The sequence below is a fragment of the Nicotiana sylvestris genome, chromosome 8 (assembly GCF_000393655.2).
Source record: "Nicotiana sylvestris chromosome 8, ASM39365v2, whole genome shotgun sequence".
NCBI classification, from domain to species: Eukaryota; Viridiplantae; Streptophyta; class Magnoliopsida; order Solanales; family Solanaceae; genus Nicotiana; species Nicotiana sylvestris.
Genome location: NC_091064.1, coordinates 43,498,449 through 43,522,037, shown reverse-complemented (window position 1 = coordinate 43,522,037; position 23,589 = coordinate 43,498,449). Strand labels below are relative to the sequence as shown.

The window sequence follows — 23,589 nt, the reverse complement described above, 5'->3', positions numbered from 1 at the left end:
TATACTAGTTATGGACTTCTCCGATTGAACCCGCTTGCACAAAATTCTGAGTCCGCCACTGATTATAATCCGTTCAAAATTCTGTTGAGTCAAGATGAACGGGATAATTTGAGCTGGACAATGAGTCCTAACTCAACTTGTCCAATTCAATACCATTTTTTATTTTATCTATTTTTCATAATTTCTTTAATTACCAATTCAAATTAACAAAAAAAAATATTTATCATGACTATATCTAACTAATTAAACATTACATATCTACTTTATTTTTATACGTTTCGATAAATTTTATCTGCTTTGAATATGATTTATCACAACATACACCAAAAACCTGACATGTGAAATGAATCAAGAAATTACTTATACACACGACATGTGCAATGAAAGAGAATTAGTTCGCACATCATTGTACATATCACGTTAAATGCTAAGTATATGCAAGAAGTTCATGTCGGATACATAATTTGAATTTTATAAGTATGAGTCCGAACCTCTACCACAGTTAAATTGGTTTACCATAACAAATACACTAGAAATATGTGCTCTACGTCCGTCCCCTGCATCCCTGCATGACATATGCATCTACATGACAGAACAAGCATTAGGATTTTCATCACTGAACCACTGAGGGGCATATACATAGTGAACAAAATATGAAACTTCACCCTCTTTATTTTTTGCTTCTACTTTCTTCACTTCATTAAGTTCAACAATTTTTTCTGTGGTTTTCACTTCAACTGTAACTTTTTCCTTTTTTTCCTCCTCTTTCTTCTTTATAATTTCTACGTGTTTGCGGAAATTTTTTCGCACATATGTCACAACTTTTTCTGACTCAAGGACTGTCTCAACTGTTATAGTTTGAGCTTTAAAGTCTATTTTCACATTATGAATACCTGCACAATCAAAAAAAACATACATAGAAATTGAAATTATTGAAATAAAATACTATCTCTTATAAAACTAAAGATCTTGGTGGACTATGCATAGATTTTTACCTTTGTGTTTGAGTAGCCTCTTCTTTAGGTCAAGTTCACACTTGTTGCAATGCATGTGAACTTTCAATGTTGTTGTCTTAATACTTTCCTTCAAGATCCAATAGAATTAAGTCAATCAAGGATCACTTCATAGTTAAATAAATTATGCTTCTTATCGTACAAAATAATCATCTAATTTGTCTTTCATGAATTATTGCATTATGAAGAAAATGAGAATAAGCGTATGTTGTATGGCGAAAGTCATTTTCCATGAAAATAATTTTTATGAGAAAGTTATTTTTGATGTTTCGTTACCACAAAATATTTTCCATAGAAACCATTTGTCATCGCAAGGGAGAGAATGTCTTCTCTTAGGATGTGTTTGGTACGAAGGAAAATATTTTTCGGAAAATATTTTTCAATTTTCCCATGTTTGGTTGGCTTATGTTTTGAAAAATATTTTTCTTAAGAACTCATTTTCCTCCAATTTGAGGAAAATGTTTTCCTTATTAAGAGAAGGGAAAACACTTTCCAAAACTCCTTCTCAACCTTCCCCACCCTCACCAACCCATGTCACCCCCTCTCCAAAAAAGGCTTTTTTTTTCTTTTCAAATTTTACTTTTTCTGTTACCACCCTCCTTACTACCCCTCCATCCCACCCTCACCCTAGCCTACCCCCCACCCCCACCGCAAAAAAAAAAATTTACCCTTAATATTTTTTTGTCAATTTTAAATTTCTATTTTTTCGTTTTTTTGCACCACCCACCTGCCCCCTCCCCCACCCTCACACAAAAAAACAAAATTTAACATTTTTTTGTAGTTTAAATTTATGTTTTTTTTTTCGTTTTACTGCCATCCCCCCCCTCCTCCCCCCAAAAATATTTTATAAATATATTTTTCAGTGTTAATTTTTTATTTATTGATTTAAAGGTTCAAAATTTTAGAAGTTTCAAAATTATGAGTTTGGAGGTTTATGTGTTTGGAAGTTTACGGGTTTAAAAATTATAAAGTTTATGGGTTCGAAATTCTGTGATTTTAAAAGTTTAGTTGTTCGAAAGTTTATGAAATTTGTGGATTCGGAAGGTTGTTGGTTTGAAAGTTTATGACTTCATATTTATTATATCTAAAGTATTTATGAATACTCTTGAGAAGTTATTTTCCTTAATTTGCGTGTCAAACACAAAAAAATGAATAAAATTACTACTTGTTTTCCAAAAAAACATTTTCTTGGATAACATTTTCCACGGAAAACATCTTCCGATATACCAAACACACCCTTAGTCTTCAATAGAAGTCATTTGCCTCCCTTATCGCATATATACATGCAGGCAAACAAGGTAGCAGATGTGTTGGCTCGCTTTGGAAGATCAAGGACCATGTTTTGGACTTGAAATGGATATACTATTTTGGACATTTCCTCCTCTTCATGTTTTGTTTACTTTGTGAATGGACCTCTATGCACTACCAGAGATTAGGCAATTTTGACTAATAATTCCGGTCGAGAAAATATTGTCCGAGTTTGGACGCCATTTTCGACCACCATGGTTGGAAATTTGTTCACATTTAATTTGCCATTTTTTTTTTAGAAATATGCGATCACCTTCTCGACAAAAGTAGTCAGAAATGTCCGCGTGAAAACCTGTAAATTAGCTTCCGACCGAGATGATCGGTTAGGAAAGTCAACTTTTTTCTTTGACCAAAAATTTTAAAAAATTAACTGCGCTACTTGACCGACCGATTCGGTTGGTCAATTTTAAAATACAAATTTTATTTTATTTTGTGAACTCCAATTCTGATCTATTTCATTCTCCCTCTTTCCCCTCTCTCTCTCTCTCGCTTTCCTCTCTTTCCCTTCTCTCTCTCTCTCGCTTTCAAGCGACCAATAGCTTTGTTTTTTTTACCTTACCTTTAGTTTTCTGTGTCTTTTTTAGTTACAGGCGGCGATGACACTCAAGAGGAACTTGGCAGATTTTCAGCGGACTCCGCCAGCAACAACGACAATGAGGTAAGCACTTTTTTTTTCTTTTTATTTGTTTTAGTACCTAATTCGACTTTCTTGCTAAAATTTCTATTTTCTATTTAGATTTAAAGAACATCTAATTTTTTTCTCTTTATTTGTTTTTAGTACCTAATCTAGTTTAATGGTTAGTGTCGCTCTCAGAAGCATCTTAGGTAGTGTATTTTTGAAAGGCTTGATATACAATGAGAAGCCAACCCTCCGTAGCTCTGCCTCTCTTCCCTTAGCCGGAGCTTTGCCCATTTAGTTTGCTAGATTAAAATGAATTATGTGAATTAGATCGGTCATTAGCCATATTTGGACTTTATGCACATACAAGCATAATTAGATTTAACTAGTATAATTAGATACATATATTTTAGGATAAATATGGAACTTTGAGAGTCAGATGATTTTAATTTGAAAGAACATGATATATTATGAAAGTGTGTGGCATAATGCTTTATATATTTCAAAATAGAAACCTTTCAAAGAAATTAATTTATTTATTTAAGTGTGTGACGTAATGCTATGTAAACTTTTAAAATAGGAACAATTAAAAATTAACTTATTTATTAATTTATTTGGTATAATACTATGTAAATAGTTACACCCCATACAAAGATAATGATGGGTTAATTTTTTTTAAGGAAGTATCGTGAGGTTTGGAAGGTTAAGAAGCTAATCGAATCGAAGAAAATAAGTGTGGTCGAAAGTCGACAAGTTGGGTATGTTATAACCCGTACTTGTGGGGTGAGACTAGGATACTTAAGGTGATAAGAAGGTAATTTTACGAGATATTTTAGTCGTATGATAGTCGTGTACTATCATTTGAAGCCAAGCGAGTTATGAAACAAAAGTCGACAAAAGTTGTCGCAAGTTACGTTCATAATTTTACTTAAAATTTAGGTATAAAGTTACTGAGCTTTTCACTCAATGTACTTGGATTTACGGGGTGATCTACCCAACAGATTGAAGATCTACGAGTCTAGTTTTCAATACATTAAATCGTTCATCGATACGATATCGGAGTAAAGAGATATTTGTATTTTTGCGAGACTGCGCAAGCAGCTCCCTATAGGACCCACTTAGGCGGTTGAGATATCTTGACATATATATGTGTGTGTGTGTGTGTATGACGCCTACATCCCATTTTCACTCATTCTTTTTACTCTCTTCAGACCCTAGACACCTAAAAATCTTCTCTCAAAATTCTCTCATGATCCAAGACCCAAACAAATGACAAACAACAGAAATCAAGTGTCGGGAATCCCATGGCGCTAATGAGTTTTTTTTGTTCTTCTTATGGTTCATGATTTAGTGTGGTTCCAGCCTGTGTGGTAGGTTGTTTTAAGTGGTTTAAGTTCTGGAAAATACTCTCCCAAGATTTTCATATCAACCCTAGGTTATTTCAAGTCTTCCAAAGTGATTCTAGTGCCGAGAAACCCGAAGTGCTTGCTAGTTTCGCTTCCTTGTTCTTGTGTTTGCGTTGGAAGGATACTTCATGGTGAAGTAATCTCAAATTGGAGTTGTTTTATCTGTTTAAAGGTAAGGAACCTCTCATTCTACATGTATTTAAGCTTATCCAAGTTATGGCTAAGTCGTAGAAGCTAGAACTTGTGAGATATCTATCGAAAGGCTCGTTAGTAATGTTGTTGATTAGTAGATTGTTTGGGAGGCGTAATATGATTATTATTGATGTTGTTTGGATTGCTTGGTAATTATTGTAACTTGTGGGACCCGTTTTATCGTAAAATAGGTTATGGTCGTAAAATAGGGATGTTCCCTCAATCCGAATTAAATAATAAGGCTAAGCGCTTCTATGAATAGTTAGAGAAAGGTAGTCATCCGCTGTATGAAGGCTCAATGCGTTCCAATTTTTGTGTTGCAATTAGATTACTAAATGTTATATCATATAGTTTTATTTTTCAAGCGCGTATGGATTCTATCATTGGGATTATCAATGAACTTAATCCGATTAAAACTAACTTATCCAAAGATCTTCATACGGCAAAAAAATTGATTTTCAAGCTAAGTTTTTCTTCAGAGAGGACTGATTGTTGTTAGAAAGGTTGCATGCTATTCTATAAAGATAATGCAAACTTTAGAGAATTACATATGTTGTAACCGGCCTTATTATAAAGAAGTCATAAGTGCCAATAGGAAGAAGATGATTTCAATTAGGGTGATGCATTACTTACCCATTATATCTAAGTTAAATAGGTTATATGCATCAATGAGCTCTGCTCCTCATATGAAATGACACATTGAACATAGAAGGTCACCTTATATTCTACGTCATCTGTCAGATAGAGAAACGTGGAAGCATTTTGTTAGGGAGTATCTGAAATGTAAACCAAGAAACATTAGGTTGAGATTATGTGCATATGGATTCACTTCATTTGTTGTCTCTCCTACACCATATTTATGTTGGCTAATATTCGTTACGCCGTATAATCTTCCACTCAAATTATAGCTTGGTGACGTGACCATAATGTCAGAAAGATAATTAAGTACTCTTTCACTGGGTACAATTTTCATACAGAAGAGTGATCTTAAGGGCATGAAAATCAATATTAGTGCGGTCTAGGTGAAAGGTGACGGGAATTTTAATTATTATGGTGTGCTTCAGAAGATTTTAGAACTCGAGTATTGTGTTGGTTGGTTGAAAAAAAGTTGGTACTCTTTTGATATAAGTGGTGTGGTCCAACACCTATTAGAGGTACAAAAGTATATTATCGGTATAAAATAGTTAAAATTAAGCACATAAGAGAATATGGACTCATGATCCATTATCATTGCACAAGATGCAAATAAGTTTATTATGCTCCTTACTTTTTGTGCAAGACCTTACTTTTTGAGCAAGAATAAGTTCGCATGATAGGTACTTTTAAAAACAAATATCGTGGTCGAGTGGAAATCGAGGATGCATTAGATATAGCATACCAGAATGACATTTCAAGTGTTGAAGAAATGGTAGAAGATGAATTAGCAGATGAATTGCAGCATAGCAAAAGTATCTATAAAGAATTTGAACATTCTGTCCTTGGATCAAATCAACATAAGTATGGAGAAGGAACATCCATTAGAAACAAGGATGAAGATCAAATGATGAACACGAAACATACAAGGAAGAGTTACTTGATGAAAATGAAGCAAGCAATGATGAAGAATTATATGATCAATATGAAAAAAGTAATGAGGATTGATTTGTTGGGGTTTTGTAACATATTGAACTTCTTATATTATTCCTTTAATTATCTAATATGTCGAAGAATTGTTTTATGTTTTTATGACATGTTGAATGTTTTATGTTATCCTTTAATCATTTCATATGTAGAATACATGTTGAGTTTTTTTATGGTATAATACATAAACAGATCTTCAAACTTGGCCTCAACTGGCAATTATGCCCTTCAACTTTGGGTGTGCACAAGTAGGCACCTCAACTTGTCTCCACTTTGTCAATTGAACACTCCAACTTACAAAATGATCTAGATACTACCTCCAAAATTTATGTGTCACGTCAGCATTTCTGTTTACGCGTTCAACTTTATACAAGCTGAGGTATCTACTTGTGCACACCAAAGTTGGAGACATACTTTCCAACTAAGGCTAAGTTTGAGGGCCTATTTATATATTATACTTTTTTTATTTTATAATTTATCATGCTTACACTATAAAGATGGCGTCTAACGGTAGCGAATCCTCCGAAGAGTAAATTTGAAAAGAAAAATTATCCTTTGCTGAGTACAAGTTACAATACCTCAACTATACCAAATATGAATCATCCACCTCATTCTCCTCATCCTCCCCAGTCGACTTTATTGCCACTTGCTTTTTTTTTTTACTATCTCTCCCCCCTCCCATCTAGCTCACTTTAGTATTACTCTATGCTTTTCAATGAAATGATACTGACTCTACCTTTAATTCAATGCCCTACTATACAATTTTCTTCTTCTGGTTTTCATATTAGTCAGCTTGGTGGCTCATTATTGAATACATCCCTGGTTTATCATGTTAGTCAGCATGATGGTTCATCATCTATGCCTCGATCGTCGTCAACTCCATTATCATCTGCGTCGTAATCCACTCATAACATACTGTAACGATGTGACCATTCGTTTTGAACATTTGCACTTCGCTTAGCAGTTTGGTGGCATGAGTAGCTCCGTATGATGTATTAGGACTTGTGTGCAAAATTTGGGTTTATTCGGAGTTGATTTGATATGTTTCGGCGTAAGTTTTTGGAAGTCGAAAGTTTGGAAGTTTATTAAGTTTAATTTGAGGTGCATTTCGTCGTTTCGATATTGTTATGTGTGTTTTGAGACCTCGAGTAGGTCCGTAATATGATATGGAACTTTTTGGTATGTTTAGACAGGGTCCTGAGGGGCTCAGGTGAGTTTCGGATAGGTTTGAGTTGTGTTACGCTCATTTTTCTTATGTTTCGACGTCGTTTCTTCAAGCATAAATGGTACCACATTGAACAAATGAGCTCATATTTCTGTTTTTATTGAAGCATTAGATCCGTATCATAATTACGTAGCCATAGCAAAAAGAATCATCAAATTTGGACATCGTAGAGGATTTTATGGTCATTTTACTAAGAAATGGATTGCCAGATTTTTTTCCAGATTAATTACGAAATTGCCACTACTGCGTATTTAAAAATCTGCACTATTTTAAAATATTGAAACCAACATATCTCCTTCAATATAAGGTCAAATGGAATGATTCAAGAGCCTAACTTGACTAGAATTTCACAAGGAATCCATTAGAGGTATCAAAAGTGAGTTTCGAGATTTTGTGGGCAAAAGAAACGAGGCAGACCAATGTTAAAACGAAGGTTTTATGCATTTAACATATTTTGAGTTGGGGAGCTCAGAATTGGGCAATTTTTCGAGGCGCTTTTCAGCATATGAATTGGGGTAAATATTCTCTACTCGGTTTTGACTATATTTCATGAATCTATCTTCGATTTTAGCTTTTGGTTGATGAATTTTAAAGAAAAAATTGAGAGTTTTGGCCTAAAGTTTTATAATATGAATTTTTGAGTTTTGAACACCGATTCGGAATCAGATTTGAGTGAAACTAGTTTGGTTGAACTCGTAATTGAATGGGTTGACAGATTTTGTGAGTTTTGTTGAGTTTCGAGGTGCGGGCCCGGGTTGGACTTTTTGGCCGATTTTGGGCTTTTGATTAAAGATTCGACCTTTTTTGATTGGTATTAGTTCTTTTAGCATTGTTTGATGTATTTGAGTTATTTTTGATTAGTTTCGAGCCATTCAGAGGTTGAAACGTGTGTGATGGGATTCTTGGAGCATCGCTTGGTGTCAGAATTAGCTTGTTTAAGATAAGTAACTCTTCTAAGCTTAATGCTGAAGGTATGAAACCCCGAACTACATGTTATGTGATTGGTATTGAGGTGACGCACATGCTAGGTGATGGGCGTGTGGGCGTGCACCCTGTGAAATGGGACTCTATTGTTCCCATGGCCCTGTATAGTGGCCCTATTTTGTTGATATTTTTGTTTTCGTCATGTGATAAAGTATATGAGGTGTCAATCATGCTAAATATCATGTTTAGGCTTTATGTTGAAATTGTTTGTACCTATAGTGGTTATTTCTTGCTGTCATCTCACTGATTTCCATTGATATTTTGTACTTAGTCATATTCATGCATTCATATCGTATCTCAGTCTCAACTGTTGTTGTTGATACATAATATCATTGTTGTCGGGCTAGTTTCATGACATTTTGAGCCCGTGAGCGAGACTGGAGAGAGTGATGATTGAGTGAGGCTGAGGGCCTGATTGTGAGTATATATATATATATATATATATGGACCGGCTTGCACACCGCAACGATCTAGCGCTTGGGCTGTAGGAGCCCTTCCGGAGTCTGTACACCCCCAGTGAGCGCAGTCGACTATATATATATATGGATCGGGCTACACGCCGCAGCAGTTATTATACAACGCTGAGTGATTTAGTGTATTAAGTATTGAGCTTAGCAAGAGAGGATGCAAGGTAATGAGATTGAGTATTCTGAGAGTATGAGTACATGTTTCATCTCTGAGATACGTGTCATTCAAATGCATATATGACATACAGGCATAGAGATGCATTCTTCCTCATGCTATATATACTATCACGTCATTCATGACTGTGAGCACGTGATTTTTGCCCTATGAGAACTACTCCCAAAAATTCAAAATAAAATGGTTTTGTGTTGTTTGTGAGTTATTTGTATTTTGTCTGTGCATGTTTATTTCTTGTTTTAATTAATTGAAAAATACCAAAAATACATTTTTTGCATGCATATTTAGGATTTAATTGTGCATTTTTTGAGTTAATTAAACCATGTCCTATCTTAAAGAATGAAAATCACAAAAATATGAATTTTGGGTAGCTTTGTCATTTTATTATTTAATTGTGTGATTTTATTTTTGTTTGATCTTGTGTGTTAATTGTTGTTAAGGGTTAATTAATATCGTTTCAAAATAATCTTGGTTTTACCATTTAATTTAGGAATTTTGGTTTTTAGGAATTAAAAGAAAATGAAAGGGAAAAAGAAAAGAGTGAAAACGGATTGGGCCATTATTTTGGACCAAAAAATCGAGCCCAAATTTTACCCCAAACCCGGTCCAGACAGCTCCTCTCACAGGATGGTGAAACGACGTAGTATAGGTACCAAGCTACGTCGTCTCAATGGCAAAAAATCTCAGCCATCCAATCAAGCCATATCCAACGGTCACAGATCAATGCCCACATCCAAGGACCAAGCCTGACCCGTTACCCGGTTCAAACCGACCCCCTACTTAAACCAAACGACGTTGTATGGGTTAATCTCCTTGATCCTGGCCGTTGATCGTGCTTGATCCAACGACCAGGATTAAAACACCCCCTCCGTATATAAGTCCAATCCCTTACCCCACGCCTCCAAAGCCATACCCCCCCTCACCTCTTCGACTCTAAGCTTCAGAGACCAAACAGATCCGCCGCCTTCAACCACCGTGCTCTGCCCACCGAAAATCGCCTCACGACGGTTCCGGTGGTCCAAACGACCCTATCTTCTCACCACTGATTCCCCTCGACCTCTCCATTCCGGATCCCTAAATCTTATCCCTAGAATCCCAGCCGTGTACCTCGAATGTTAGATCGAAAATCAGGCCGGAACCCTATCTCGTCCAATAGCCTCCAAATTCACACCACAGCCTCCCCAAGACTTCCTCGTTCCAGTCCCACGCTCAGTTTTCCTCGAATCATCCCCGGTTTTTTCGAATCTTCGATCGAAGCTTAGGACCCAAAACCCTAGTTCATCTAATGAACCCCAAACTCACACCAGCTATCCACCTGACCTCCCTCGTGCCTAAAACGCCCTTGGTCTGGCTTGAATCTTGCTAGAACTGGTCGAGTTTCAAATCAATTGAAGAACCCTAGAGAGCCAAAACCTGGAACCTGTCCGAGTAAAGGGAAAATTTGAGGTTCTTAATCGACTTTAGTCGAGTGTTTTCAGTCGAGAACACTCGATTAAGGTCCGTTTGGACCTCAAAAGTTCGAGTCGAAGTCTAAAATGGGAACTGTTCGGAGTTAGCCTGTAATTTTGAGGTATTTTTCTTCTTTTTCTTTTCTATTTTTGTTGTTATTTATCTGCTTAAGCTTCATGGTATTTCATCATCTATTAATTTATTTCTCTCTTCTCTTTCGGACCTTTTTCTAGTCCAGTTTTTCTCATATGGTTGGTTGACATATGCTGAATCGATTGAGTATGTTTGTCCGTTAGTTTGGTTGTAAGGGTCAGTGCCCATAATGTTCTTGCACAAAAACTGTGTCTAGTCTTGTAAATTGGTTACTAGTATTACTAGTTCAAATGATCTCACTTTTTGTGATGTCTGATTCCTTGTTTGTTTTGTTGTTCATCATTTTACATATAAATTCAGTTATGTTCATCCAGTATGTGACAGTGTTTCATTCATTTTATTTGATTTAGAATTGTGAACATAGTTAGTCATTCCCATGTATCTGTGTCAATCATGGTCTGAAATTTGACCTTGGTAGTTCAATGTGATTTTGTTCAAATGCATTGGTCTTTATTTTTATGCTATTTGATCTGACCCGAGTTCTAGTTTGAATTACTGATTGAATTAGATAAGTTGAATTGGTTATAGCTATTGTAGTTTGTTGGATTCAGCTTAGTTAGTTGGTAGGTTTGAATAGGTTAGAGTTGAAAGGTTCAATGCAGAGTGAAAGGGATTGGGTAGGACAGTAATTTCAGGAACTTTAGGAGGGTAATTTGGGGTATAAAGGTTTAGCAAAATGGTCTTGCTAAGTGGGCTGACAGTAAAGCACTTAATTAACCCTTAATCTAATGTGTTAGTGGGAAACACAACATAATGGTATGGGGAGGGTCACAAGGACTTGATATAGAAAAATAGGCTGCCCATACCCGCGTGAGATTAATAAACAAAAAGAAGTTTAGTGGGGAACAAATGAATTAAAAAGAGGGAAAACATAATATAGTGGGGTTTGAGAGATGATGGGCAGAATTAGTTGAAAAATTCTGCCTAAAGTGCTTTTGAGAGTTGAGGGGGGCAGGCCTGCTTTGGGGGGTTATATATAGAGTCATTTTTAGACAGAAAAAAAGGATTTTTTTTCCTGAAAATCTTAAGAGAGTGCTGGAGAGTTTAAAAAGAGAAAAAAAGAAGAAGAAAGATATGGTTTCATTGCATCTGTAGGAGTAACTTGAATCCTGGACAGTGAATCCGATTCCCTTTGATTGCTTAAGTGGTTCAGTGGTCTACTGGTTCAGTTTCGGGTTTAATATACGCGTGGTTGAGTTTGTTTGTGGTGATATTGGTTGCTGCTGTTTGGTCTTTTACAAACTTTCTGGGCTGTGTCAGTAGCTGTTTGGAACTCCCAACTGCTGTTGTTGAACTGCTGTTGTATTGCTGCTCGTATTACTGCTATTATTGATCTCTCTTCTACTTTATCTCTGTTCCAATTTCAGGTACACTTTTCAAATCGCCTTGATGTAGCTCCTTGAAGTTGGAAAAATGGAAATATTCACAGAATTGTGTTCATTTGTAGGCTGCCTGTTGTTTACAATTGGATGAATTGTTAGTTAATTATACCTAGTCGATATTGATTATGTGTTTTGTATTATGTGAATAGTGGATACACACGGATTGTAATTAAGAGCTACTGAACTGCTATGCTCATGTTGACATACTGCTAGTTTACAAATTTAAGCTGTTAGGTTGTCAATTTGCTTTACCATAACAATTAGTACTAGATGAAGTTATTTGAACTCTTGATTTGTTCTGTTATATGTGATTCATGTCAAAGTGGGCGACTAGTTAGGGACAATAATTTAATTAGAAACAGAAGCATCAGAATGTTCGAATGTGCGCTGGTTTGTTTTGGGACTACTTGAATTCATGGTTATCTAGCAACCGCTTTAGTATAGATAGTGCCCACTTTAGTATAGCACTATTCTGTTAAAAAATCAAATTCAGAAACATGATTGGGGTTGCAAGTGTATGATGGGTCATCAAGTTTGATTTCGAATTAAACTTAATATCAGTAGGCATCAACAGTTTAGGCTAGTAATATCAGTAGACATCATCAATAACTTGTTTAAAATAAGCAGGCACCATTAGCACTGACTAAATAAATTGGTCATGATAATTGGATATGAATAAGTAGTTAATTTGAACGAGCGTACGTCGTAGTATTTTATTACTATTCGGTAAACACACTCTGGAGAGTTGGAGTAATTGTGGTGTGCAAATGCTTATCCCGCGATCTTCTCGGCCTGATCCTGTTCATTTGAACTAGGCTAGTCCTAGGCCCACTTTGGGCCACTAAAAATTCACGGTTGGCCTGCACGAATTTTATGGCTTGGGCTCTTTGGGTCCAAGACTGATATGGCAATTGGCACGTTAGCACTCAAGGATGGACTGGGCTTTTAAGTTAGGTAGTGGATTCAAATTAAAAGGTTCGTCCTTTCGTTTGGATCCGGACTTGAACTTGAGGCCCGATTTTGTAATATTAATTAATTAGGACTTTTCCTTTTTTTATTTTTTAGAGACAAATAAATTAGAAAATTATAGATTGCTTTAGGTTTGCCCTTTTAAAATAAAAATGAGACGAGCCTCGTCGAACAAAATAAATAAATCACGGGGCCCTCGTTAAATGTATATATTGATTGCTTAGATTTCGGGACGGGCCGTTTAGCGAATTTCATGGCTTTCCCAAAATAATAACGCGCTAGTCACTTCAGGCGCGCTTTTAATAATTTACTTTATGAAACTCGGGTGCACATTTATGTGGCCCAAATCCAAATCTCGACGGAGTCGAAATGTGTCGATAACCACGGGTGCATTGATGTGACGTGGTTCGAGATGTATTTTTGCGACGTCACAATTCTTATTAAAAATAATAATAATAAAGGAGGTAAAGAGTTTAAATTTGCACATAGGTTCAACATGTATTAAAATCAGATAAATAAGCCGAATGTAACAGTTGAGCGACCGTGCTAGAACCACGGAACTCGGGAATGCCTAACACCTTCTCCCGGGTTAACAGAATTCCTTACTCGGATTTCTGGTGCACGGACTGTTAAACAGAGTCAATATTTTCCTCGATTCGGGATTCAACCGGTGACTTGGGACACCAAATCTCCCAAGTGGTGACTCTGATCATTTAATAATAAATCTCGTTTCGATTGTCCTTTAATTGGAAAAAACTCCCTCCTGGCCCGTTTGCGGTGGCGCGGGTAAAAAGCAGGTGTGACAGCTCTAGCGACTCTGCTAGGGAGATAAGGAACCCAGAATCTCTGGTTCAGGGTTCAGAATTCGAGCTTAGATAAATTGTTATATTTGGCTTTGTTTATTATCCGATTTTTACATGTTTGGGCCTAATGTGCTAAATGCTGCTTTTACCGCTTTGATATTACCTAAACTGTATATAAACTGTGCCGAAACCCTTCTTTTCTTACTGCCGGGGATGTGCTTGCTGGTTGAGACTCCCTATTCTGTTAGTGTCAGACATAAAATAAGAAAGAGGCCGGACAAGTTACTAAGCTGGATGACCTTTTGGTTCCCGGTACGTAGCCCCCTCATCGACTCGAGTTGTCTGCTTGGGTACACAGTCTAGAACAAATACCCAGGTTATGAACCTAGAATAACTCAGCTTCATGCCGGATCCCTAGTAGGAAAGTTTGTTTGCATGACGTGCATTTGACTTTGGAGGCTCAACACAGGGGTTGAGTCTGTCTAGGACAGGTGTACCAAAAAATGGAAATGACCATCCTGATACATCTTACTTGCTACCTGTGCATTTATTTGCTTCGGACTTGCATGCTGACCGACTTTTTGAGGAAAGCAAACTAGCAGTATGAGGGTTAAGGAAAGTTAATCGCCTGTTTTCGAAAAAAAACAATGTCCAAATAGTGTCGAAACTCTGCCGATTTTTTTTGAGAAAATGGAAAAAAAAGAAAAAGAAAAATATAAGTTTTATTTGCCAATAAAAAGAGTCCGGTTTTCAAAAAAAAGTTTGTTTTATTGACCCGAACTACGCCGGTTTGATTCTCACAGGGTGCGGGATACGTAGGCAACCCTCATCGGGTCCAACCTCCCCTTTTACAAAAATAGCCAAAAATGTCAAATTTTAATTGTCAACATAAATAAGTCGGGTGATGCCGTTTTTGGCAAGAATAGCCGAATGTTTCCGAAAGGGACGCCGGAAGGTTGACTTTGCATAAACGGCCACTTTTAGTCATTTTTGGATTTTTGACCGGTTGACTCACCCAACTTTGAAATCTTCGTTCCCGAAGTGCTGAAAAGTCGTGTGCGGAGCCGGATCTTCCTTTTAATCTGTGAAAAATTAAAAATAGTCAATTTGTTGAGTCAAATAAATTTTATTTCTTAATCACCTTAATAAATGTGCAGGATGAGCACGATGCAAAATGAACCTTTTTCAATAATGACTAAAATCCCTTTCAAGTTGCGGCTATGGCGGGATGACTTAGGTGGTGAAGGGCAAGATGAGGTCAAGAAATATCTAAAAGGTCTTATGGTTTTATTGGAAATCCAGCCTCAAGGGGATATCATAAGAGCTTTGGTCACCTGCTGGGACTCGGCACACAATGTCTTCCCTTCTCTGATTTCGAACTCACTCCGACTTTGGAGGAAATAGCCGGGTACATCGGAAATGCTGAAGTTCCGTTGAGGCAAAAATACCTGGTTACTCCAAGAGCTGTCACTGTCCATCGGTTTTTAGATTCGTTAAAGATACCCAGGACGGTCCATAACCCAGATTTGGCCGCAGGTTTTTGTAATCCGCGCTTCATATACGACAGATACGGTCATGTCGGAGGATTCAACAACTTGGGTAAAAAGTTATGCAGCAAAAGTAACCGTCAGAAATGGGACGAGCATAGACGAGTGGCTTTTATGATAACCTTTTTGGGCCTTTTGGTATTTCCAAGGAAAGACGGAAACATTGATCTAAAAATAGCCGGGATCGTCAGTACCTTGCTCACTCAAGATAAAAGCACTCTTGCGCCTATGATAGTATCTGATATCTTCCAAGCTCTCACAGCCTGCAAAGCCAGAGGGAACTTTTTCGAGGGGTGTAACTTGTTTCTACAAATATGGATGACTGAGCATCTCTGCCACCATTCCCAGCTCTTGAGTTATGGTTCCTCGAAGAAAACTTGCATATAAGAGTTCTACACAAGAATCAAGGGGGTCAGTCTACCCGAGGGAGTTACGACGTGGACATCATTCTTTCGGACCCTCACCGCCAGCCAAATACAGTGGACACTAGGATGGTTGCCTGTGGATGAAATCATATATATGCCAGCCACTGGACCCCATTTCCTTTTGATGGGACTCTGGAGTATTCAGCCCTATGCCTCGTATCGAGTCTTGAGACAGTTGGGGAGATGCCAAATAATTCCGAAAGATGAAGATCTTAGTGGCAAAGTAGTCGAGATCGGGCCCAACGGACAGTTTCCTGAAGCAGTAGTCCGACAAATTTGGAGTAAGTGTCAATACCTAACAGCCAATACATGTGTACGCGATCGGTTCAAGGGTGAAGTTTCGCCGGGATACCTTGCTTGGTTTAGGAAAGAAATCGAGTTTGGGAGACCGGCCAAAAGGCCCCATCTCCAGGAGTTCGTCCAGACGTCGCAAGAACAGTGGGATTGGTTGGCTAAAGAAGAGAGTTGCAGGGCAGAAATAGGCAAGCTGAGGCAACAAATTAGAGACCTGGAATTTGAAAATAGTATGCAAGTTGATGCTGACCGGGGAGAAAGGAGCAAACTGGCCCAAGAAAATGAGGCGCTGAAAGACCAAATCCGACAAATGCGGAGAGATGCTGACAAACAACAAAGGAGTCGGTCAGATGAGCGGTTAATAAAAGGATTGGAAAGGGAAATCGGTTAGTGCCGGGATGATTTAAAGAAATCTGAGGATACCATAGCACAACTCCAGGCACAATGGGCAAAAAGAACGAAAGAGCGCACATAGTACTTACAACAGGCGAGGAAAGATTATGGAAAGACCATTGCTAGTCTAAAAAGGAAGGTGACCACCCTAGAGAGCAAGACAGCTAAACAAGCCAAGGCTTTTGAAAACGAGAGTAAACGCTGCTATAATCTGATGGCCTCAATGGAAGATGAAATACAGTAGTTACGGAAACAACATCTGCATGATTCTCGGGTTTTGAAGGCTAGAGGGGATCAGATGGAACGCCTACTCCTAGAGAAAGACCGAACCAGGAACAAGATTCTGACTATTGCTCGTGCTATTACTAGTAAATGTCGGGAGTGTGAAAACATGACCCGTACTACCTTCTTCTCGGCGGTGATGATATTCGTGAAGCACATCATGTATGAATTGGAACAGCTGGAAAGGAACCTTGCACCTAAACCCGCGGCGAGGTCGAATGACGCCCCGCGGGCACCCAAATTTAAAACTTTAATGTATTCATAGTTTGAATCTACATTTTCTTTTTCTTAGAGTCTGTTGTCTGTTAGAGTCTGTCTTTATTTCACATCAAAGTATGTCAGTAGTTATTGAATTCGTACTTGGTTTGGTTTCAAGTCTGTTATTTTCCTTTCCAAGAAGCGTCTGGTTTGTAATGGAATGTTTATTTATGAAAAATCGAAAATTCCAAAAAATTATCTTTTTGCTTTTCGCACTTGTAGGGCAGAACTACGCATGGTCTGATTCATGCGGGGACATGATACGTAGGCAATCCACATAAGATTCGACCACCACTAAAGAAAAAGTGAATAAAAGAAAGGAAAAGAAAGAAATAAAAAGAGAGATAAAGAAAGTTTTAGAAACACTTAAACGAGGCACAAACAAAGTAAGCTAGAATGACGCATGCGGTCGAAGCAAAGACATGTTAGAAATGGTTGAACTGCCTTGGAACATTGCATCCCCCAACGTGAAATGGCAATATGTATTAAACTCTAACGCTAACGATTTTGTTGTTTATCCAGAGATTTCGAACCAGTTAGTTTGTTAGAACGTTCTGGCAGATTACCATTACCAAACAAGATCCAAAGGGCCTGTACTAAAAAGCATGACTAGTTCAGACCAAAGTGTCGAGGATGAAAGGACGGAGAATCAAATGCTGAAGGAGGAAATGGATAAGATGAGACAGGAGATGAAATAAATGCAGCTGGCCTTAGCTAGGGTACAAAAGGTGCCTAACCCTCCCGTTATTCCCACTCTTCCACCAGGACACACGCCGGAATACCCTCACCCCGGACCTTCAACAAGCTTCCCCAGTCACCAATACTATCAGGGAAGAAATGCCTATGATCCCCAAGCTTTACAACCCAATCAGAACCCTCCTCCACCAAATGTTCCTATTTTCGTGGCACCCCCACCAGCCACGCTGCAAAGATCATCCAGCGAGTCGTTGTTTCAGGCTCACGATAACCAATATTACCCCGTGAACCAACCTTCAAAGCACCCGAGCCTCATACTTATAATACTCACTTCGAGATCCCGGTAGAGACTGAAAAGCCGGCTAAGAGCCTAGAGCAAGACGAAGTGCTTCGAAAGTTTAAAAGCCTGGAGCAGTACTTCAGGAATATCCATGGATTAAGCAACCAAGTCAGTGTGGCCTACAAAGATCTATGCCCATTCCCCAACATTCAATTGCCGACAGGGTTCAAGATGCCCATGTTTGATCTATACGAGGGGCACGGTGATCCAATGGCACATCTGCGAGGTTTTTGCAGCAAGATGAGAGGAGCAGGTGGTAAAGATGAGCTGCTAATAGCTTACTTTGGTCAAAGTCTAAGTGGGTATGCACTGGAATGGTACACAAGACAGGATCCGAGCAGGTGGTACACCTGGGACGATCTAGCACAAGCCTTTGCAGGTCACTTCCAGTACAACTTTGAGATCGTCCCTGACCATCTCACATTGTTGAAACTTGAGAAGAATCCAGGGGAAAGCTTCCGAGAATTCGGGTTCCGCTGGAGAGAGCAGGCGGCAAGAGTCGATCCTCCGATGAGAGAGGGGGAAATGGTAGACTACTTTCTGCAGACTCTGGAGCCAACTTACTTCGGCAACCTGGTGACGTCAGTTGGCAAATCTTTCAACGAAGTAGTAAAAATGGGCGGTATGATTGAAGAGGGACTTAAGTCCAACAAAATCCTGAGCTATTCGGCGATTAAAGCAACCACTCAGGCCATTCAGAGCGGCACGGGAGGTGCGCTCGGAAAGAAGAAAAGGGAAGATATCGCAACAGTCGAGGCAGGTGCTTGGTCTAGATCCAGAGATCCCCCACCTCACTACCAACCTAGACCCCATCACTAAAATTACCCACACATTCCATACGGCCCTCCACAACCCTACTATCCACTACAAGAGCCACATTTCTCTGTCCATCACGCCCAAACTTACACCCAGCCCCCGGCTCACCCGCAATGGCATGCGCTGGCTCCCCAAAATACATATCCACCTCCACAAAATACATATCCACCACCAAGGGCCTACAGGAATCCTTCGGGACCAGGTTTCTGTGGGAATTAGACTTTCAGGAACGAAAGGGTGCAGAGGCCGAGAACATTCACTCCGCTGGGAGAAACCTATACTACTCTGTTCCACAAATTGAGGCAGTTAGGCCTATTGAGTCCTGTGGAGCCCAAATTGCCAAATCCCCTTCCCAAAAATCTGGACCACTCGGTAAGCTGTAATATTGTTCGGGGGCTCCCGAGCATGATATTGAGAAGTGTTGTAAGTTGAAGACTACCGTACAAGATCTCATTGACACAAATAGGATCGAGGTCCAGGAGCCAGAGGCACCTAACATCAATCAGAACCCGTTGCCGGCACACCATGAAGCCCACATGATCGAACTAGTGCACGAAGGAGGGAGGCTCAAGAAGCCCTCACAAACGGTAATGATGATCTGTGCCAGTCCGAAAGAAAAGTTGATCAGTGGAAAAACGGTAGTACAGTCGGAAAGGGTAGAAGGCAAGCCAGTGGTGATGATAGGAAAGAGTTCGTCTCATGTTGCCAAGAATCCAGATCCGGTCAAAGTAACGGTGCAAGGGATATCAAATAAGCCAGTAGCCGTGAAAGGGGCATGCATAGGACCAGTTGTTATCAGGCCAGTAATGCAGTTGCCGATAATCAGCGAGAAAGCTGTGCCATGGAGCTACAATCAAGTAATGGTAATGCACAGGGGGAAGGAAGTTGTGGAAGAAATATGTGAGGCACAGGGGTTAACTCGTTCGGGAAGGTGTTTTGCTCCCGCAGAGTTAAGAAGGGCCAATCCGGTAGCGATAAAGAATCCAGTTACCGAAGAAGAGGCGGAAGAATTTTTAAAGAAAATGAAGGTGCAAGATTACTCCATTGTGGAGCAGTTGAGGAAGACCCCGACACAGATCTCATTGTTATCATTGTTGATCCATTCAGACGAGCACCGCCGGGTATTGATGAAAATTCTGAATGAAGACCATGTCCCGGATAAGATTTCCGTGAATCATTTGGAGAAAATATCAAACAAGATTTTCGAGGTCAACAGGGTCACTTTTTCAGACGACGAGTTGCCCGTGGAGGGTACAGAACATAATAGAGCCCTTTATTTGACCGTGAAGTACGAAGACTCGGTAGTCACTCGAGTACTGATTGATAATGGGTCCAGTGCCAATATTTGTCCTTTGGCCACATTGAACAAACTGAAGGTCGATAATGACAGGATTCACAAGAACAACATCTATGTTCGAGGGTTTGATGGTGGTGGTACAGACACAGTGGGTGACATCATACTTGAATTAACAATTGGTCCAGTCGATTTCACCATGGAGTTTCAAGTGTTAGACGTGGCAGTGTCATATAATCTTCTGTTGGGGCGACCCTGGATCCACGCCGCCAAAGCAGTGCCTTCTACATTACATCAGATGGTCAAATTCGAGTGGGACATGCAAAAGATCATAGTACATGGGGAAGACAATACAAGCGCCGTAAGTGATGCCATGTGCCATTCATAGAAACTGATGATGATAAAGGTCCATGGGTGTACCAGGTTTTCGACGCAGTTTCAGTGGACAAAATTTCTGAAGGCGAGGACCTTCCACTTCCCAGGATCGCAACTGCGACCTTCATGGTAGCCTCGGAAATGCTAAACAGCAGGTTTGTACCAGGAAAAGGTTTGGGGGTTGATCTGTAAGGTATTGTTCAACCGGTTTCTTTGCCCAAAAATCTGGATACCTTTGGGTTGGGGTTCAAGCCTACAGCGGCGGATGTAAGGCGGGCCCGAAAGTTGAAGAAGAAAGTTTGGGTTCTTCCCAAGCCAGTTCCACGTCTTTCCAGATCCTTTGTCAGAGCAGGTATCAGAAAGTTGTCGGTCCCGAAAGTTCTCGGACCACTGATTGGGCCAGATGGAGATTTGAATGAGGGCTTTGAAAGGCTGTTCGCCGATGTCAACATGATAGAAGCTGGAGAAGGGTCCAGTAGGTTAGATGTACAGTTTGTGGGGCCTAGGGCAAATATCAACAATTGGATGGCCACTCCCATTCCTACCCGGAGGGAGTCTTGTAGTAGGCTCTGATTTTTCTTTCTTGTTTTTGGATTATTCCAGGGTTGTAATCCAGTTTTGTTTTGTATTCGGCAAAGTGTGAAACTCTGTTATCCCGTATTTTAATAAAGTGAAAGCTTTTGTTCTTCTTATTTTGTTTTTACTTTGTTTTCTTCTTTTCTCTTTCTGAACAGTTCTCTTTATATTGGTTCTAATGACATGGCATGCACAACGGATCTTCAACCCAGGCTAAAAAATCAATCTGATTCCGAGCTAATTGTACAAGAGGTCGATTATGATGATGAATCAGAATACGATGAGGATGAAGCCTTCGAAGAGATAAACAGAGAGTTAAGCCAGTTTGAAGAGAAACCCAAGCCCAACTTAACTGACACAGAAGCCATCAACTTAGGGGATGCAGTTGGTATCAGGGAAACTAAAATAAGCATCCAGATTGCACCGAATATCAGGGAGGAACTAATCAAAGCACTCATTGAATTCAAAGATGTTTTTGCATGGTCGTACGATGACATGCCGGGCTTAAGCACCGATATAGTGGTTCACAAATTACCCACTGACCCGGCGTGCCCTCCCGTCAAGTAGAAATTGAGGAAGTTCAAGACAGATATAAGTGTGAAGATTAAAGAAGAAGTAACCAAGTAGCTGCAGGCAAAGGTTATTCGGGTCACTCGATATCCTGATTGGTTGGCTAATGTGGTGCCAATGCCGAAGAAAGATGGGAAGATCAGGGTGTGTGTCGATTACCGCAATCTGAACAGGGCAAGCCCAAAGGATAACTTTCCATTACCCAACATGCATATCTTGATCGATAATTGTGCCGTACGAGAGATCGAGTCTTTTGTGGATTGTTATGCTGGGTATCATCAGATTCTGATGGATGAAGAAGATGCGGAAAAGACGGCTTTCATTACGCTGTGGGGGACTTATTTCTACCGGGTAATACCATTTGGTTTGAAGAATGCTGGGGCAATGTACATGAGAGCAATGACTACTGTGTTTCATGACATGATACACAAAGAGATTGAGGTATACGTGGACGATGTGATCATAAAATCCAAGCATCAGGGAGACCACGTAGTAGACCTAAGGAAGTTTTTCCAGAGACTTCGAAGGTACGATATTAAGCTCAACCCGGCCAAATGTGCATTTAGTGTTCCATTTGGAAAGTTGTTGGGATTCATCATTAGTCGGCGAGGTATTGAGTTGGACCCGTCAAAGATCAAATCCATCCAAGATTTGCCACCGCCGAAGAACAAGACAGAAGTAATGAATCTGTTAGGAAGGTAGAATTATATCAGCATGTTTATTACTCAACTCACAACAACTTGTGAACCCATTTTTCGGCTACTGAAGAAAGATGCTGCGGTAGAATGGACGGCAGAATGTCAAGAAGCATTTGACCAAATCAAAGGATATTTATCAAATCCACCTGTGTTGGTTCCACCTGAGCCGGGAAGACCGTTAATTCTTTATCTAACGGTCCTGGAGAATTCGTTCGGCTGCATACTGGGGCAGCACGACATTACGGGAAGGAAGGAGCAAGCCATCTATTATCTCATCAAGAAGTTTACAGGCTATGAGGTTAAGTACACTCAACTCGAGAAGACATGTTGCACCCTAACTTGGGTGGCCCAAAAATTGAAGCATTATCTGTCATCATATACTACTTATCTCATTTCACGCTAGGATCCACTGAAGTATATTTTTCAGAAGCCTATGCCCACAGGGAGATTGGCGAAATGGTAGATATTACTCACAGAATTCGACATCGTCTATGTGACGAGGACGGCCATGAAGGCCCAAGCATTGGCTGATCACTTGGCCGAGAATCCTGTTGATGAAGAATATGAGCCCTTGAGGACGTATTTTCCTGATGAAGAAGTGATGCATGTAGATGAAATGGAATTATCTGAAGAACCAGGTTGGAAGCTCTTCTTTGATGGAGCCGCAAATGCGAAAGGAGTTGGAATAGGAGCAGTACTTATTTCTAAAACAGGACATCATTATCCTGTTACGGCACAACTACATTTCTATTGTACCAAAAACATGGCTGAATATGAGGCATGCATTTTGGGTTTACGGTTAGCTGTAGACATGGACGTCCAGTACGTCTTGGTCATGGGAGACTCGGACCTCCTGGTGCATCAGATTCAGGGTTAATGGGAAACAAGGGATTTGAAGCTCATACCATATCGACAATGTTTGCACGATCTGAGCAAGCGATTTCGATCAGTGGAGTTCAGACACATCCCAAGAGTTTATAATGAGGTTGCCGATGCTTTGGCCACCTTAGCATTGATGTTGCACCACCCAGACAAAATTCATGTTGATCCGTTGCATATCCAGGTTCGTAATCAGCATGCTTATTGCAACATGATAGAGGAAGAAATAGACGGCGAGCCATGGTTTTATGATGTCAAGGAATACCTCAGGATGGGGATATACCCAAAGCAGGCCACCGGAGATCAAAAGAGAGCCATTCAGCGATTGGCAAATGGATTTTTCCTCAGTGGGGGAGTGTTGTACAAAAGAACACCAGATTT

At 39.6% G+C, this 23,589-nt stretch overlaps 1 protein-coding gene across 1 annotated transcript in view; it reads right to left on the bottom strand.

The window, feature by feature from the left end:
* Positions 1–381: 381 nt before the first annotated feature.
* Positions 382–23,589, bottom strand: part of LOC104214832 (heavy metal-associated isoprenylated plant protein 4) — a 38,817-nt gene continuing 15,609 nt past the window's right edge. The window contains exons 3-4 of the mRNA XM_070155583.1: positions 996–1,083; positions 382–893 (exon numbers count right to left, since the gene is read on the bottom strand). Coding sequence (XP_070011684.1) covers positions 583–893; positions 996–1,083 — 399 coding nt within the window. The 3' untranslated portion in view covers positions 382–582. The remainder of the gene's footprint in view (positions 894–995; positions 1,084–23,589) is intronic.